Source organism: Giraffa tippelskirchi, chromosome 1 (assembly GCF_054371585.1).
Source record: "Giraffa tippelskirchi isolate mGirTip1 chromosome 1, T2T-mGirTip1v1.2.pri, whole genome shotgun sequence".
Taxonomy (NCBI): Eukaryota; Metazoa; Chordata; class Mammalia; order Artiodactyla; family Giraffidae; genus Giraffa; species Giraffa tippelskirchi.
In genome coordinates, this window is record NC_137275.1 from 156,810,840 (window position 1) to 156,826,654 (window position 15,815).

Consider the following 15,815-nt stretch of genomic DNA (forward strand, 5'->3'; position numbering starts at 1 on the left):
AAACTGAATTACAGTTAAATTCACATGTTAGTTTGTTGCAAACACTCTTTTCCTAGAAACAGGTTCAATCCTGAGTGAAATGGAAAAGGCAGAAAATCTGACGTGTGTACTTCTCTTCTCCATTTCTGCTTTCCTGAGCTTGTCCTTATTCCTGCTGGTGCCTCTGTGCTGCCTCTAGCTTATCCCATCTCAGGCAGCACGTCCTTAAATGCTTGTGACCACCCTCCCCCTCCCCTTACTATGTTACTGCTCTTTGTTTTTTTCTAGAAAAGAGGAAATAAACCCCCAAGACCACAGTGTACAGGTGTCTGGATTAAACACTGCAGGATCTCAAGAGATGTTTTCACATCAGTCTCTTCCCAGAAATGCTCTCCCCCTCATTCTGGATATGTGCAGTGCATAATCTGTACAACCATACTCAGCAGCCCTGTATACAGACCCCAAACTAGAACAGCCACAAAGAGTTTTATCCATTCATCTGTTCATTCACTCATTCAACTCATAAATATGTGCTGCATCTAGCATGTGCCAGACACTAATGGGTCTTGGACAAATACTAGTAAATAATAACGTATAATCCCTGCCCTCAAGAGACTTACAGTCTAGACATATCATCAATGAGTAACATTGACGCTAACAAGTATGCTAGACTTGGGGGATATACAGCAGGGGATTCACATGCAGGCTTGGCATCAGCAAAGGGAGAGCAGGCCTTACCACATTTGGGTTGACCTTATGTCGGAAGCACGTGATGTTCACCACATATGGCCAATCGTCAGGCTCCATCAGCACCCCAGCAGCATGAGCACACGTGACGTGGAAGGAGGCCGGGCAACGCCCGTAGGAACACTGGATGCAGGCTCCAGAGACCTTCTTAACCCGGTGTCTGCAGAACATGCATTTCTGGAGGATTAAAACAAAGAAGACTGTCAATTCAAGCTCTGTTAACTCAGCGAATTTCCACATTTCACAGCATGACAACTTTTAGAGAGGAAGAAAACTGATGACATCAGCAAAGCCTGATCTTCAGGAGCCCTAGTAATGAGATTGACTGTGGCAATACAAGCCACATACCTTCAAGGAAACATGCCAGTATGGCCACATCCTACAAGACATATGCTGAAACACTCCTTGTGGTTAGGAAAGCCAAGCCCTTCTGCACATGCTTCTCCATGCATAGAGCTGAGGGAAAGGCTCCCTGGTTGTCTCTGTAAATCATCCATGAACACTGAAGCTACTTCTCTTTTACCGCCTGCATGGTGGGCTTTTCTGTACATCAGACAGGCACATATTCTCCTAAATTAGATGAGGTCTTCAAAAATACTCAAATAGCACACAGATGGGCTAAGGTTTCTATTTACAAGGAAATGTAAAGTGTTAAATGGGCCAATGTGGAAACTACGGGCTCAAGTGTTTAATAATCCAAATCTGAACCCTTCATGACTGAAACAAAAATATGCCTCCCAAAGTGAGAAAATTGAAAATCACCCCAAAGGGCATAATTTTGTTGAATATCTATAGCTGACTATGCCTGGGAAAGAAAGAATGGAAATAAAAACAGCAATAATAATTACCACAATCTGAAAATTAAATTGCATACAATTAGCCCTAAACGTTATCACTACATTTGTTATGAGAGATGGAAAAAAAATCAAACAGCTTCACTAAATGCAAGATTTGTGAACTAATACTTGACGATTAGGAAAAAAGAGTTGTAGAACAATGTAGGGTCAGGTTCAGAAAGCAAAAGAAACAGAATGATCAAAAAGCTCAACATTTCTTTCCTAAGGATAAAGTAAGCCTGCAAGCTGACCAAACGTTGGTGAAAATGCTTTTCTTTCATAGGTATGTTTTCCTTCCTGAGACAAAAAAAGATACGTGTACTCAAGGCCCTTAGAGGACTGTAATATTTTATCACCAACTTGCATGAACCAGTGTGTGCTAAACTTCTAACTCTTCTTTGCCCTCACATCTGATCAGCATCTTCAGTCTTATAGATTCTGCACCTTCATCTTACTCTGATTTCACTCTACTCATCTACAAGAACTGCCACGATCTTGGTCCATGGTGTCTTGCCAAGTGTAATAATGGCCTCCAACTGGATCTCTTCATCTTTTACTTCATGTCATTTTGATTCATCTTCCCAAAGAACTAAAATAAGAACCCATTATAATATGAATAAAAGCATTATTTAACATCTTGATATCTCTTTGGCAAATTTGTGGTATTAGGTTCAGTATATTCCTGGTAATTCTTAGTGTTCTGGTATCTTTGTTCTCAACTCCAACCATTCAAAATATGATGACAGGTAAAGCAGCAAGGCCTCATATCAGGAACCCCAGGCATAATCAGATAATCTTTTAAGAGCCTAATCATACCACAATGAGGTCAGTGTTTGAATAAATTCAGATATTGACAGATGTATGAAAGGAGAAATTGTTTCCTATTTTACTAATTAAATAGAATCAAGAATAAGGAAGAGTTTTATGACTTAGCTAATTCAGTTCAGTTCAGTCGCTCAGTTGTGTCCGACTCTTTGTGACCCCATGAATCACAGCATGCCAGGCCTCCCTGTCCATCACCAACTCTTGGAGTTTACCCAAACTCATGCTAATTAATGAATTGATAACTCCAAGCTTCTCAGCCTCTTCTACAATTAACTTTCTCAATAAACAGCCACTCCAGAAAGAAGGAAGGAGACAGAGAGTATATATTTAAGCTCAGTAATAACTCAATCCTTGGAATTTTGTAAGGGAAATGTCTCCTTTCCCAGGAAGACTGGATGGGGCCATTTCTAAGGATAGATCCATGATCCCTAGAAAGTCAACCAACTGCAGACTATTGTAATATCATGCTTTAGAAGATGTTTATTTCATGGAGTTGAGAAGTTTGACCTAAACATTAAAGAAGTTCTCGCAGAGACTGAGAATTCCACAAAACTTGGTAGGGGAGCCATTTTGTATGTTGTAGCACAGTCTACATAGTACTTCCGAACACCAGTTTCACTTTTGTTGTTCAGTCGCTCAGTGGTGTCCGACTCTTTGTGACCCCATGGTCTGCAGCACTCCAGGCTTCCCTGTCCTTCACCATCTCCCAGAGTTTGCTCAAACTCATGTCCTTTGAGTCGGTGATGCTATCCAACCATCTCATCCTCTGTCGTCCCCTTCTCCTCCTGTCCTCAATCTTTCCCAGCATCAGGGTCTTTTCCAATGAGTCAGCTCTTCACATCAGGTAGCCAAAGTATTGGAGTTTCAGCTTCAGCATCAGTCCTTCCAATGAATATTCAGGATTGATTTCCTTTAGGATTTACTGGTTTGATCTCCTTGTAGTCCAAGGGACTCTCAAGAGCCTTCTCCAACATCACAGTTTCACTCGCTTGCTACTAAACCAACTGTTCTTTACTCTGGCTGAAGCATCTGTGGCAATTTGACACCTACACTGCTGGGCTATGGAATTTAATTCAATAGGGTAAAGACGAGGACACATAAGACACTTCCTAGAATGTTGCAAATTAGAATAAAACTAAGTACTATGAAAGAAGTAGAAACAAAATGCTATATGGAACTAGAATGATCATTGCAACAAGGGTATGCTTGGGGGCAACAGAAGGAAGAAAGCTTTAAAGAAATGCAACGCTGACTACCTCAAGGTGGCAGACTTAGTCCCTGCTATAAACTCAGTTCCAAAACCTAAATAAATAAAGAGATAGGAAAAAGAATGAAACCACAACGGCACTAACTAACAAAAAGGGGAGCACTTAATTCCAGGGACGAGAGCCTCAGTAAAAACTATTACTAGGTATCTCTGAGGAGGCAGTTCTGGCAAGGCCAATGCCAAGAGTAGAAGCAAATAATTAAAATAATTCAATTTATTAAAAATTTAAATAGTTAAAATTTTTCCCAATGGGTAAAAAAAAAAAAAAAGACAAGTGACCCACTGCCAAGCCAGCTCCATGGTCCACCCTGCCCCCACTCATCACCAGCAGGTGATGTAAACTGATCTGATCTTGAACCCGAGTCCTGTGACCTGAGCTGTCATTTGCCAGTAGGACAAGTGGATTCCCATTTGGGCTAAGAGAAAAAAAATGAATCAAGTAACGGGAAACAGAAGATTAGTTAAAAGAGATATAGTACATATTATGATAGAGATTCCAAACTATATCCCATCAACTAAAAAACAAAAACAGTAACTAGCTACAGTTCTAAAATTAAAAATATTACTGTTAAAAAAACAAGATGTGCTGAATTCTGGAATGGATCCCAATGAAGATCAAATTAGCAACTGAAAGATGGAGCCCAGAGATTGTACAGAACACAGAAGAAAAGATCAAAAAGAAGGAAAATGAAACACAAATGCTAAGAAGTATGGAAAAGAGATCCAGATGTTCTACTGTCTCTCTAAGAGGCATTCTAGATGAACAGAAAAAGAGAAAATAACAGAAAAAATCCTGACCTGAAAAAAGGCCCAACAAGCAGGATTGATTTTTTTTAAATAACCTAAACACATCTTAGATTTCCAAATAAAAAGAGAAAATTCCCAAATCTTCCAAAGAATAAAAGAGAAAAATCAGATTACCATCAGATCTCTAGTCTGCAACAGTAAGTGCTAAAAGACAATGAAACAATGTTTTCCAATTTACAGAGGAAAATTAAATTAGGTCTACATCCAGCCTGATTTTCAAACAAACATGAGGGCAAACAGATTTTTTTTTTCCATAGTCAAGGATTGGAAGTATGCAAGAAGAACTAAAGATTAACCAAGAAGCTAAATATGTGGATAAATCTAAATGAATATGGACCTTATAAACAATAATAGTAATGTCCTCTGGGTTTGAAATACAAAGAGAATTTGAATAGATGACGACTGTAGCATGTATGGCAGAAGTGGTAAAAATGAAGTTAAATAAACATTAAATGTTCTAATGTTCTTGAACTGACTGGAAAAAGAGTAAAAGTGCCAAAAGTGAAAAAAAGAGAAAAGGAAAAATAATAAATTCAAACAAAGACATGAAAAGAAAGAAACAGAAACAGAGAATGGGTGGAAGCAAAGGAAAAAGCACCCTGGAAATTCGCAGAACTAAACCCAATCATTCAGTATGTTAAGTGTAAACAGACTAAATTTTATCTTATAGACTAGGGTAGTGAACTTTCGTAAAGTGCCAGATAAATATTTTAGGCTTGTGTGCCAGACAGTGTCAGTTGCAACTACTCAGCTCTGCACTGTGTAGTTCAACTGAACAATGTGGGGATTAGGGACACCTACCCAACTTTTGCACAGTCAAAAATCAAGTAACTTTTGACTCACCCAAAACTGAACGAATAATAACTTACTGAAGCCTTAATGATAACATTCAGTTCATTTCAGTTGCTCAGTCGTGTCCGACTCTTTGCGACCCCATGAATCGCTAACATAAATAGTCAATTAACACCTATCTTGTATGTTATATGTTTATATATTCTTAAAATAAACTAGAGAAAACATTAAAATACTCATAAAGAAGACAAAATATGTTTACAGTACTGTACTCTATTTATCCATACTTAAGATTATGTCATCTGTTAATAAGATGAATTGTCAGTACCTACACCAAATTGTCTCCTATGATATGAAACACTGTAGATGTTAATCGTATCACTAACACTAAGCAACAAAAATTAAAAGACAATATTTAAAAAATTCATATTTATTTACAAGTATAATTCATGCATTAATAATGAAGCAGTAATATGATTGCTTTATGACAGCCTAGTGTAATGGGTGGAGTTTGTGTTTGGTCTGTGTTTGTGTAACATATAATATGTATGGTCTGTGTTTGTGTAACATATGATAAATTTTAACTTTTTATAATAGATTTCTGTATATTTAATGGTAGTAAATGATAAAATAGACTAGTATCTACTAGTATCTGTGATAGTTTATGCATTCGCTGCTGCTGCTGGTAAGTCACTTCAGTCGTGTCCGACTCTGTGCGACCCCATAGACGGCAGCCCACCAGGCTCCGCTGTCCCTGGGATTCTCCAGGCAAGAATACTGGAGTGGGTTGCCATTTCCTTCTCCAGTGCATGAAAGGGAAAAGTGAAAGTGAAGTCGCTCAGTTGTGTCCGACTCTTAGCGACCCCACGGACTGTAGCCCACCAGGCTCCTCCGTCCATGGGATTTTCCAGGCAAGAGTACTTGAGTAGGGTGCCATTGCCTACTCAGACATACCTAACATTTCCTTAATTTTTTCCCATATTTGTAAACTAAGTGGTTCATCTGCAAGTTTTTTCAAATTGACACAAATGTCCAAAAATTTTTCCAATACATGTACTGAAAAAAATTCCACAGATACATGGACTATGCAATTCAAACCCATGTTGTTCAAGGGTCAGCTGTAGTGTAAAACCAGCCACAGATAATCCACAAATGATGAGCATGGTAGTGTTCCAATAAAGTTATATTTACAACAAGCACAGGCCCTAGTGTCTGACCCCTGCAATAGGCCAATGGCACATATTTGAAGTGAGCTGTGAAATGACAGAATTATTATTTAAGTAAGATTATTCTAAAAGCAAGGTGGATAAAGAACAGATTGGTGGAGCAAGATACTGTTATGAAACCACAGGATGATAAGGACTTGGACTAGGCAAGTGGCTATTAAGAGGAAGCTAAATGTTAAGTGTTTTTCACTCTTATCCTTTGTTGACAGAGATTCTATATCCTCCTTTAAATAGAGCTATTCACTCAAGGCCAGGGCTGGACACTCTGTCTGCTGTGGGAAAGAACCTTTCTATCATCTGCTTAAGTCTTGAAATAGAAGAAGGTTGAGGTGACACCAATTTCTAGAGGGATGGGGATTGAAAAGAACTTGTGAACAGTAAGCAAGATTGCTGGGCACTTAAAAGCACAGAGGGTTTGGAAAGACAGGGCCATTCTTCCTGCAGTTCCTGTCTGAGGTGGCAGTGACCCACTGGGAAAGGAATGAGGAGCCAATTTCTGGAAAACAATTAATAAGAGGTTTGAGAAATCCAACGGCCTAGCCTAGAGGGCCATCACTTGGGGTGCTCCTGAACAAGTGGAGGAGGTGCTGATGTCCAAGGGAGACCGACACAGCATAGCAGCCAAGTGCTGACACAGAGGACCCTAGAGAGTGACAATGATAAGGTGTCATCCGCCTTTATGGTTTTCTAGTAAGGATGCCTGGGGCATAAGAGCTCCTCAATGTTTGTTGAATTCAACTAAATCTAAGCAAGTACATTTTGATCAAGTTATAAACTTGCTCACCTGTTTCCTCATCAGCGAAAAAAGATTCCACACATAACTATGCCACCAGAGATGTCACAGGACTTCAGAATCACTGAGAGACCTGCCTAAAACACAGATCATGGGCCCCACCCTCAGAGTTTCAGTGTATCTGGGCTGGGGCTATTGAATTTGCATTTCTGACAAGTTGCCACTGATACTGATGCTGCTGACCCAGGGATCAAACACTGGGTTGGAGGGTTAAAGGGTTAAGGGGTGCTGATTATTCTGAGAGCCTCTAGTATAAGGAAATTCAGGAAGTACAATATTTTTTCATCTATTCTGCTGTGTCAAGGGTTGAGAGAATCCTCAAGCGAGTATGATTTATAGAGCACTGTACTTTCTTGGGGGACTGGATTTCCATACTTATTCCAATGGCATAGTCTATTAAGGCTCCTAATGGGTTGAGGAATTAATGAAGTATCTGGCAATGAGGCTTTGTGTATCATTAGATTCTTAGCGTGCACAGCCTGGCAAAGGGCATCAAAAAATGATGAGCTGTGAAGGAGTTAGAGGTTCAAAGCACATCCCCTTCCCTTTTTTTAAAATATGATTTGTAATATGATTTCATTGTTGTTTTGTCAATTTTGTGATCCTTTTTCTTCCATAAATAAGCCTCCAAAAGAGGCACAAATACTTCTAATTAGTATTTCCTAATCAAGCAAGTAACAAGCTGATATTACCTAATTTCTTTTTTCTTTTGCTTTCCAAAGATACTTTTTCCAGGTAACTCCATGGCAAGCTAACATTTCCAGTTCCAACAGGGAATCAAGCTGGACACAATGGATGTCGCTATTGTTGCAGGCCAGTCAGAAGACTGAGGTTGAAACTTTGATTGTACTTCACATCCTTACATATATATTTTAAAACAGAAACTTTCTTTTCTTTTTATTCTACCTGTAAAATGTATGCTCTGCTCATTAGTACTCATTAAGTCAATCACTCATGTGCCAATAACGGCCAGCACTGGGGGAACACTGTATAATGAAGCCTAAGATCTACAGCAAGGAGCTTGCAATCCAGGGGAGGAGACAGACAAGTAAACAACTCAGTTCAGTTCAGTCGCTCAGTCGCGTCCGACTCTTTGTGATCCCATGAATCGCAGCACGCAAGGCCTCCCTGTCCATCATCAACTCCCGGAGTCCACCCAAACCCATGTCCATCGAGTCGGTGATGCCATCCAGCCATCTCATCCTCTGTCATCCCCTTCTCCTCCTGCCCCCAATCCTTCCCAGCATTAGGGTACTTTCCAATGAGTCAACTGTTCGCATGAGGTGGCCAAAGTATTGGAGTTTCAGCATCAGCATCAGTCCTTCCAATGAACACCCAGGACTGATCTCCTTTAGGATGGACTGGTTGGATCTCCTTGCAGTCCAAGGGACTCTCAAGAGTCTTCTCCAACACCACAGTTCAAAAGCATCAATTCTTCGGCGCTCAGCTTTCTTCACAGCCCAACTCTCACATCCATACATGACTACTGGAAAAACCATAGCCTTGACTATGTGGACCTTTGTTGGCAGAGTAATGTCTCTGCTTTTCAAGAAGGAAAAGCAGAAAGTAAGAGCTGTCATAAGAAAGCAAGATTCAGAAGGGGCAGAGAGAGGAGTAGATTGTTACTGAGAGAAATCAGTTTACCCAGAGAACTAAAGAGTGGCTGGGGAAGGAGGGAGTGGGGAAGGTTGAAAATCGAGGTGTCCACAGTGAACTCACACTGCAGGCGTGGGCTGCTATAGTGAGGGGCAGCAATTCATATGCAGTCTCATGCCTCTTGGGCCGAACAGAATTGTTGTGCTTTCAGCAGTCTAAGGATGTTATTAATACAACCGGCAGACATTATGAAATGATACAGTAAAACTCAATTCTGAATACTCGTGCATCAGCTCATAACATGGCGACTACTCTGCCTCTCCACACTCTCATCAAGAAAAGTTATTTCTACTCTTCAAGTTTAGAACATTAAAATAAATGGCTCACAATTTGTCAAGTGTGTTGAATTAAATCCTTATTTATGATATGTATCAGAAGCCATTTATCTCATTGCTTTTAGTTTGTTGACATTCACCTCACAAAAAGTGAGATGCTAAGAAAAAGTCAAGAGCAGGCAAGAGGTGAAAGGGCAGAAGGTGAGGTCCGCCAGACCAAGAGATGGAGCTAGAAAAGCAGGCAGAGGTGGTGGGGATCAGACAGAGGTTGCACTCACTGAAAATAAGCAAGGGAGGCATTGTTGGCTCCAGGAAATATTAAGTAAGAATCACAAAAGGATTGCCAGAGGGAAGGATAGGGGGAAAGGATAGTTAGTGAGTTTGAGATGGACATGTACACACTGCTATATTTAAAATGGATAACCAACAAGGACCTACTGTACAGCATAGGGATCTCTGTTTCAGTGTTATGTGACATCTTGTATGGGAGGGGAGTCTGGGGGGAGAATGGATACATGTATGGCTGAGCCCCTTCTCTGTTCACCTGAAACTATCACAGCATTGTTAATTGGCTATATCCTAATACAAAATTAAAAGTTAAAAAAAAAAGTCACCAAGTCCAGGCACCACTGGATCAGTTCCTCAGGCTGGCTCCTGGAAACTTGTAACAAAGTACAAAGCGGGTTTCTCCCAAGTGAGTTCCCTGCAATTAATTTCAGAGGCTTGGTGCAATGCTTCTGCAGTAGGTCAGATGCTGCCTTGGAGGGTGTGGAGGATGTGCTGCATGCTGGCTGAGCCTGCAGTGGCAGCAGGGACATGGGGTCCCCCACATGGCTCTGAGAAACTGTCCAATGGGTTTCAGAGAATTGGAGAAATCAGCAAGAGCGGGTGGACTTTGAGCTCGCCTTGAAAGACCAGCAGGTTTCAGCCAGTCCACATGCAGTAGGATGGAGAAGAGGGGAGGATGTTCTAGACAAATGTAACAAAACTAAGAGGTGGGGAGAATATGAAGCAAAACTGAGTTGAGAAGTGTGAGCACAGCTAAAGGATGACAGGCTGGAAAGGCACAATCTCGGAGGGTCTTGGACGGTACCCTGACATAAACTGCACTGTTACTTGCCAAGGTGAGAGAATGATTGTGGCTTAATAATGGAAGCTACTTTTTAGATGGAAAATAGGACTACTAGTTTTTACAGTTCTCCGTGTGGCTTTAGCAACCAAGCAAGTCTCCAGACCAGCCCACCCAGGAAGTCTGAATGACCCTGGCCACTGAGAATGCCTGTTGCCCAGGCATGACTCTTCACCCATCTTTCACTTGTTGGGGGTTAGACAAATCTTACTTGTCTTGTTATCAAGGGCACCTGGCACACATACAGACTAAATCTGGGGAGTGCCTTGACCAAACACCACACTCTCCTGTCTTCCCTACGTGGACAGTTTTTCACAGTAATTAGAAGCACACACCAGGAAGTCAGACAGGCCTAGTTTTGAATCTAGCTCAGCATAGGCACAAGGGCTAGTCACAAGAACAACAAAAATAACATGGCCTGAACAAACTGAAGTGGAGGGATGAGAAGTCATGCCCCTGAAGGTCTCCTGCCCTTTTACCCACCACCCCTGCAACAGAAAACAGAGCTTCCCCTTTGCACTTACTACCTGGGCGGTGCAGAAAAGCCAGACCTATAAGCAGCATTTGCAAGTAAATTAAATATTAAAGGTAACATCACAATCTCATGTTGAAAGAGGCACTTCACTGATAGTATAAAGCAGCATTTGCTGAATCACAGAATAGGCAATGTTATCTATTCTGAGAAAAATCAATCACTTATCATTTCTACTTCTCTAACAGTCTGTTTGGGCTCCATACTTTAAGTTTATTTCAGATTTAAAGGGCAAAGAGGGCATACAATTATAGCATATAAAGAGCTTTAGAACAAATCTTATTCTGAGTACTTATTAAGTGTCACTAAACATCTTTCAGCTGACGGGCAGGGAAAGCAAGCCTCCTAAACCAGAAAATCAACATTGTGTAAGTACTTTCGTATTTGCATTTCTATTTCTTTTCATGTTAATATGAAAGAGCACCTGTTTCCTAGAGGAAATTTCATTATTTGAAATTATTGTTTACAAGAGATCAGACAGAAATTCTTACTCTCCTTGAATAAAGCATTTAATTGAACTCAAAATTACTGAATTATATCCTTAAAAAAAAAAAAGGCACTGCTCTTTCTGGTGCAACGGGGTCCTGCTTAGTCACTGATGTGTCCTCACCACCCTATAAAAATCTACACAAATTTGTGAGGTTGCCTATGACTTAGGAGAATCTTTTTAGATCACCTTGAATTAATGCTGGAAATGGTAATAAATTAATCATTTAATTCTGTGTTAAATCTAAAAAAGAAACACAAATTTCCTGTTTGACACAGTTTAGGAAGGCTGGTTTTTATAAGCTTCCTGCTGTTCCAAGGACAGACAAAAAAAAAAAAAAAAACTTTATTTATTATGAATATCAGATATGACTTGCTATTGGCATTATCAAATCAAGGACTAGGACATATTTTCTATTTATTTCTGGCTTTGAGCCTGAAGGCCTAAAGATATCTGACAGAAAAAAAAACAGAATAAATCAAAGATAAAGACTAATTATCCTTCGCAATATTTGTTTTGAGACAGTGCAAACATTCAACACTATGAAAGGTTGCAGGGTTGTTTTGTTCAAGGTTTTTGTGAGAGAGGTGTGTGTATGTTTCTGAAATGCCTGTTTTCTGTATATTTACTGAAATTGTGTTCATTGGTGAGGTCTGAGAGGAAACAGTAAAGTCATCTTCCATTCACTAATCTGCAATGAAGGAATTGGGTCCCACGAGCCATCTCTCATCTGACTTCCCACAGGCACTTTTTAACAGTTTAAGTGAACCTTTATCTACACTCCTGCTGAATATACTTATCTTGGTGAATGGTATTTATTTCAACAGTTGGGAAAAGGAAAAATAAAGAGATCTCATGATTTTTCTTTGATCACTACATAAGGCAAGATGCTGGGGTATACTTTCTGCCCTGAACACCAGAAGCTGCCCCAACGCCCCTAACACATCTGACCCTTGTTAGGAACTGTCACCCAAGAACTGTTCTGTCTGTGGCCTGCCCCAACCTCTTTGCCTCTAGTCTTTCAATTATAGCAGCAGCAGACCACAGTGAGAAAATTTATGCTTAGGTTAAAATACCCCAGAACCATGTCTCCAAATAAAACTGAGGAAGGAAGTGGTGATGAAGAGCTATTAGGTCAACGTGGAGTAGACGTGTCACAGGTGGCCTTTCAAAGACCCTCTCCCTCTCTGGTGTGGAAAACTGCAGCTCTGAAAAGAGCCAGGTCAAGGTATAGCCCCCTGTGTGAACACTGTCCCTCCCGAGCCCATCTCCTCTTCTGCTTCTGGATGAGAAATTGCCTCGCAGTGATTAGACAAATGTGGGGTTTCATTCTCAAGTGGTTGAAGGAATAATGGACAAAAAGCAGTAAAACAGGCTCTGGTCAAAGGTTTAGGACTGAATCCTAACCTTGCACCCACTGTGGCCTTGTACTGATTTACTAACCAGGATATTGCTTCTGGATTATTTAGACAGACTTCCTCTAAAGTGTCAGTCGCACAGTCATGTCTGACTCTTTGAGATCCCATGGTCTGTAGCCTGCCAGGCTCCTCTACCTAGGAAATTCTCCAGGAAAGAATATTGGAGTGGGTAGCCATTCTTTTCTCCAGAAGATCCTCCTGACTCAGAGACCAAACCCAGGTCTCCTGCATTATAAGTGGATTCTTTACCATCGGAGCCACCAGGGAAGCCCAGACTTCCTCTGAGGACTAGTAAATGGTCAATATTTTTTTCAGTGACCTATTTGCGGGTAATCTCTTCAAGCTTAGCTGTTTTACTGCTCTAGTAAAGAGGACAACAACCATTCCTCATGAAGCTATTCTCAGGATTCAAAGGAATAACATATACAAAAGATCTCTCAGTCCCCAGGACATAGTAAGAGCTAAGCAAGGCTACCCCATCTGTTCCCAAACCTTACTACTCTTGAACCCCAGCCCAAAGCTTCACATTCTAAAGACAACTGAGCCTCTTCCTTCACCCAGATAGCAGGGACCGCAGGGCATAAAGTTCCTCAACTGCCCTGTCCTCCCCTTCATCTTCAGATCCAGAGTTTCAAAATACTGATGCTCACAATAGTTTCGACACTATATAACTACAGATTTGCCACATCTTATTATTTAACGCACTGATTAAAAAAAATCACATTATCATATTACAAACTAACTGAAATATTTTAATGTGTACTTCAATATTATTGCTTCCTCTGAAATCCTATGTATTTTTAATATTTTAAAACATTTTTCTGAAGAAATATCCACAATCTTTACCAAAAACTGCCAAAAAAGCCCATGAAACAAGAGTTAAGGACCCTTGACCTAGAACAATTTAAAATGCCCAAAATCATCATGACTGAGCACAGTGATTATAATCACCACATATTTCAGTGAATAAGCAAAAATGGAAAACATCATAATTATTGGAATTCTATGTTTTTCTTTTTGTTGTTGTTTTACTGTTTTTACAGTAATAAAAAATAATAATAGGAAAAAGAGTTCAACTTTTTTTTTGTCTCCTAACATTTCAAAATCAGAACTGGCAGATTTGCTCCCACAGTGAACCTAAGGCACTGTGACACTGTGTACAACCTTCAGTTTCCCTGTCTTTGCAACTAACCATGAATGGGTCATAAAAAGGTATACAGTTGCAACAGAGGAATAAAGTAATTCTAATCATGCAGGCTGTCTTCATGAAAATAACATAACTTATCTACATTATCTACAATAGTTTTGTCATGAAAGATTGGCAGAACAACTTCAAACAGGTATTAGACTGGCCCAGCAATTAACTCTTCAGCCAAAGTGTGGGAACATTAACTTGAATGTTAACTTGAATGTACTCTGAAAAGCACGTTGCAATTCAAAGTAAACATTTTTCAGATGTGGGCCACATCTTGCTTATTCTTGGCATGGCTTTTATAATGAGCTTTTCATTTTCCCTCTATTTCTTAATGGAATTTTCTCAATATTTAAAAATTCCATTTCTGTGAGATCCTTTTAAACAGAACAGTGAATTACCAAAGCAGATGTGTGAAAGAACTCTGAGACATTTACTGCTTCTATTACGGCTCCCTGGCAATCATAAAACCAAAGTGTGGTCATCTTCTGTCATTCACGTTACTTTTTTAAAAGATGAGGATAATCCAGTTCATCCTGAAATTCATACCTCCATTTCCTTCCTTTGTATGAAGAGAGAGCTCCTCAACTGCTCCATGCAACAAGATCCCATCGAGCTTCAGGGAGTAAAAGATAAACCGCTTTTGTCTAATGGTATATACACATAAATTACAGTGCTACAGTTTTCAGACCAAAGTGGTACTTTCCAAAGGTAAATTATTAAAAAAAAAAAAATTCTTTGGAACCCCCTTCAATTGACTCTGGTCAAATTAATGCAAAATGAGGAAGCACAAAGAATAGTTCAAGGCCTCTAGTTTTCTTGTACTAAAGGTAAGATTTGGGGCTCGTAATGCCTGCTGTTATCTGAGCAAGTTTCAGGCTCACACCCGTCCCGCTCCCTGTGAGAGGAGAGGCACTGAGGGAGACTGCAGTTTGAGCTCCAGTTCCCCCACTAGGAGATGGGATACCTAGGTGAGTTTTCACATGCCTCTGAGCCTGTTTCTACAGCTGTGTTTCACAGGATTATTGTGGGAATTAAGGAGGTAATGGATACAAATGTGCTCTCTGAACACAAAAGGCTTTGTAACATGGCCATTGTTACTATTCCCTTTAAAAGATGAGGGGGGAAAAAGAAAAAAGAAATAGTAGAATGTAATAATGTATCGGTTCCTCTCCCGGTTCCCACAGCAAAAGGCACAAAAGCTTGAATGTGTGATGCAAATAGGCAGAAAAGCAGATCGCACCAGTGATCAGGGGATTACAGCACTGAGGAACAAAAAGAGTAATTTTTAAACAAATCGCCACAGAAGATGTAGCACCATTTGCTGAGTCTGTGGCTCAGCCCTGTGTCAGGACAAACATCGACAACTCTTCTCAAACCAGTCTGCACTGAGTTCTCTGTTCAGCCTCTCACAGCAGCATGTGACTGTTTTTTCCTGCCAATGTCTTCCCAGCTGTGAAACAACATGCTGATTCTTCAATCCTGGCTTCTCATTTCAATGGTAAGTGTGATGACTACAGCTTAACTCTTTATCACCAGAAGGTGCTTTTCAGATTTATGGGGTGGGTGGTGGGAGGCACAGAATCATCTTACAAGATCGAGGGTTTTCATCCAGGACTTGAAGTATATTCTTCATTTTTTTCTGCAACAGCCATGTTTAGTTAACAGTTTTTTAAATCATGTATCTATTCAGTAGTCATTAAAATATAAGAAACTAGACACCTAGACTCACAGACCCTTCTTCAAATACAGGGAGCATATATTTCTTCCTGAAGGAAAACTTTTTTTTAAATGACCTTACATTTTTTAGGAAAACAAACAGAACTCAACAACATCTGCATCAGAGGGGTAGGA

General features: G+C 40.1%; 1 protein-coding gene across 22 annotated transcripts in view; it reads right to left on the reverse strand.

Moving 5' to 3' along the window:
* The window catches only part of KDM4C (lysine demethylase 4C), a 435,647-nt gene that overhangs the window by 103,697 nt on the left and 316,135 nt on the right, over positions 1-15,815 (reverse strand). For 19 of the 22 annotated variants that reach the window (XR_014056674.1, XR_014056693.1, XR_014056673.1 and 16 more), the window contains one exon: positions 718-903. Coding sequence is in view for 10 of the 22 variants with exons in the window: in XM_081500458.1 (XP_081356584.1) it covers positions 718-903 (186 nt within the window). In the remaining 12 variants the exon portion in view is untranslated. The remainder of the gene's footprint in view (positions 1-717; positions 904-15,815) is intronic. The other 3 variants (XR_014056681.1, XM_081500439.1, XM_081500512.1) reach the window with 1 other exon arrangement.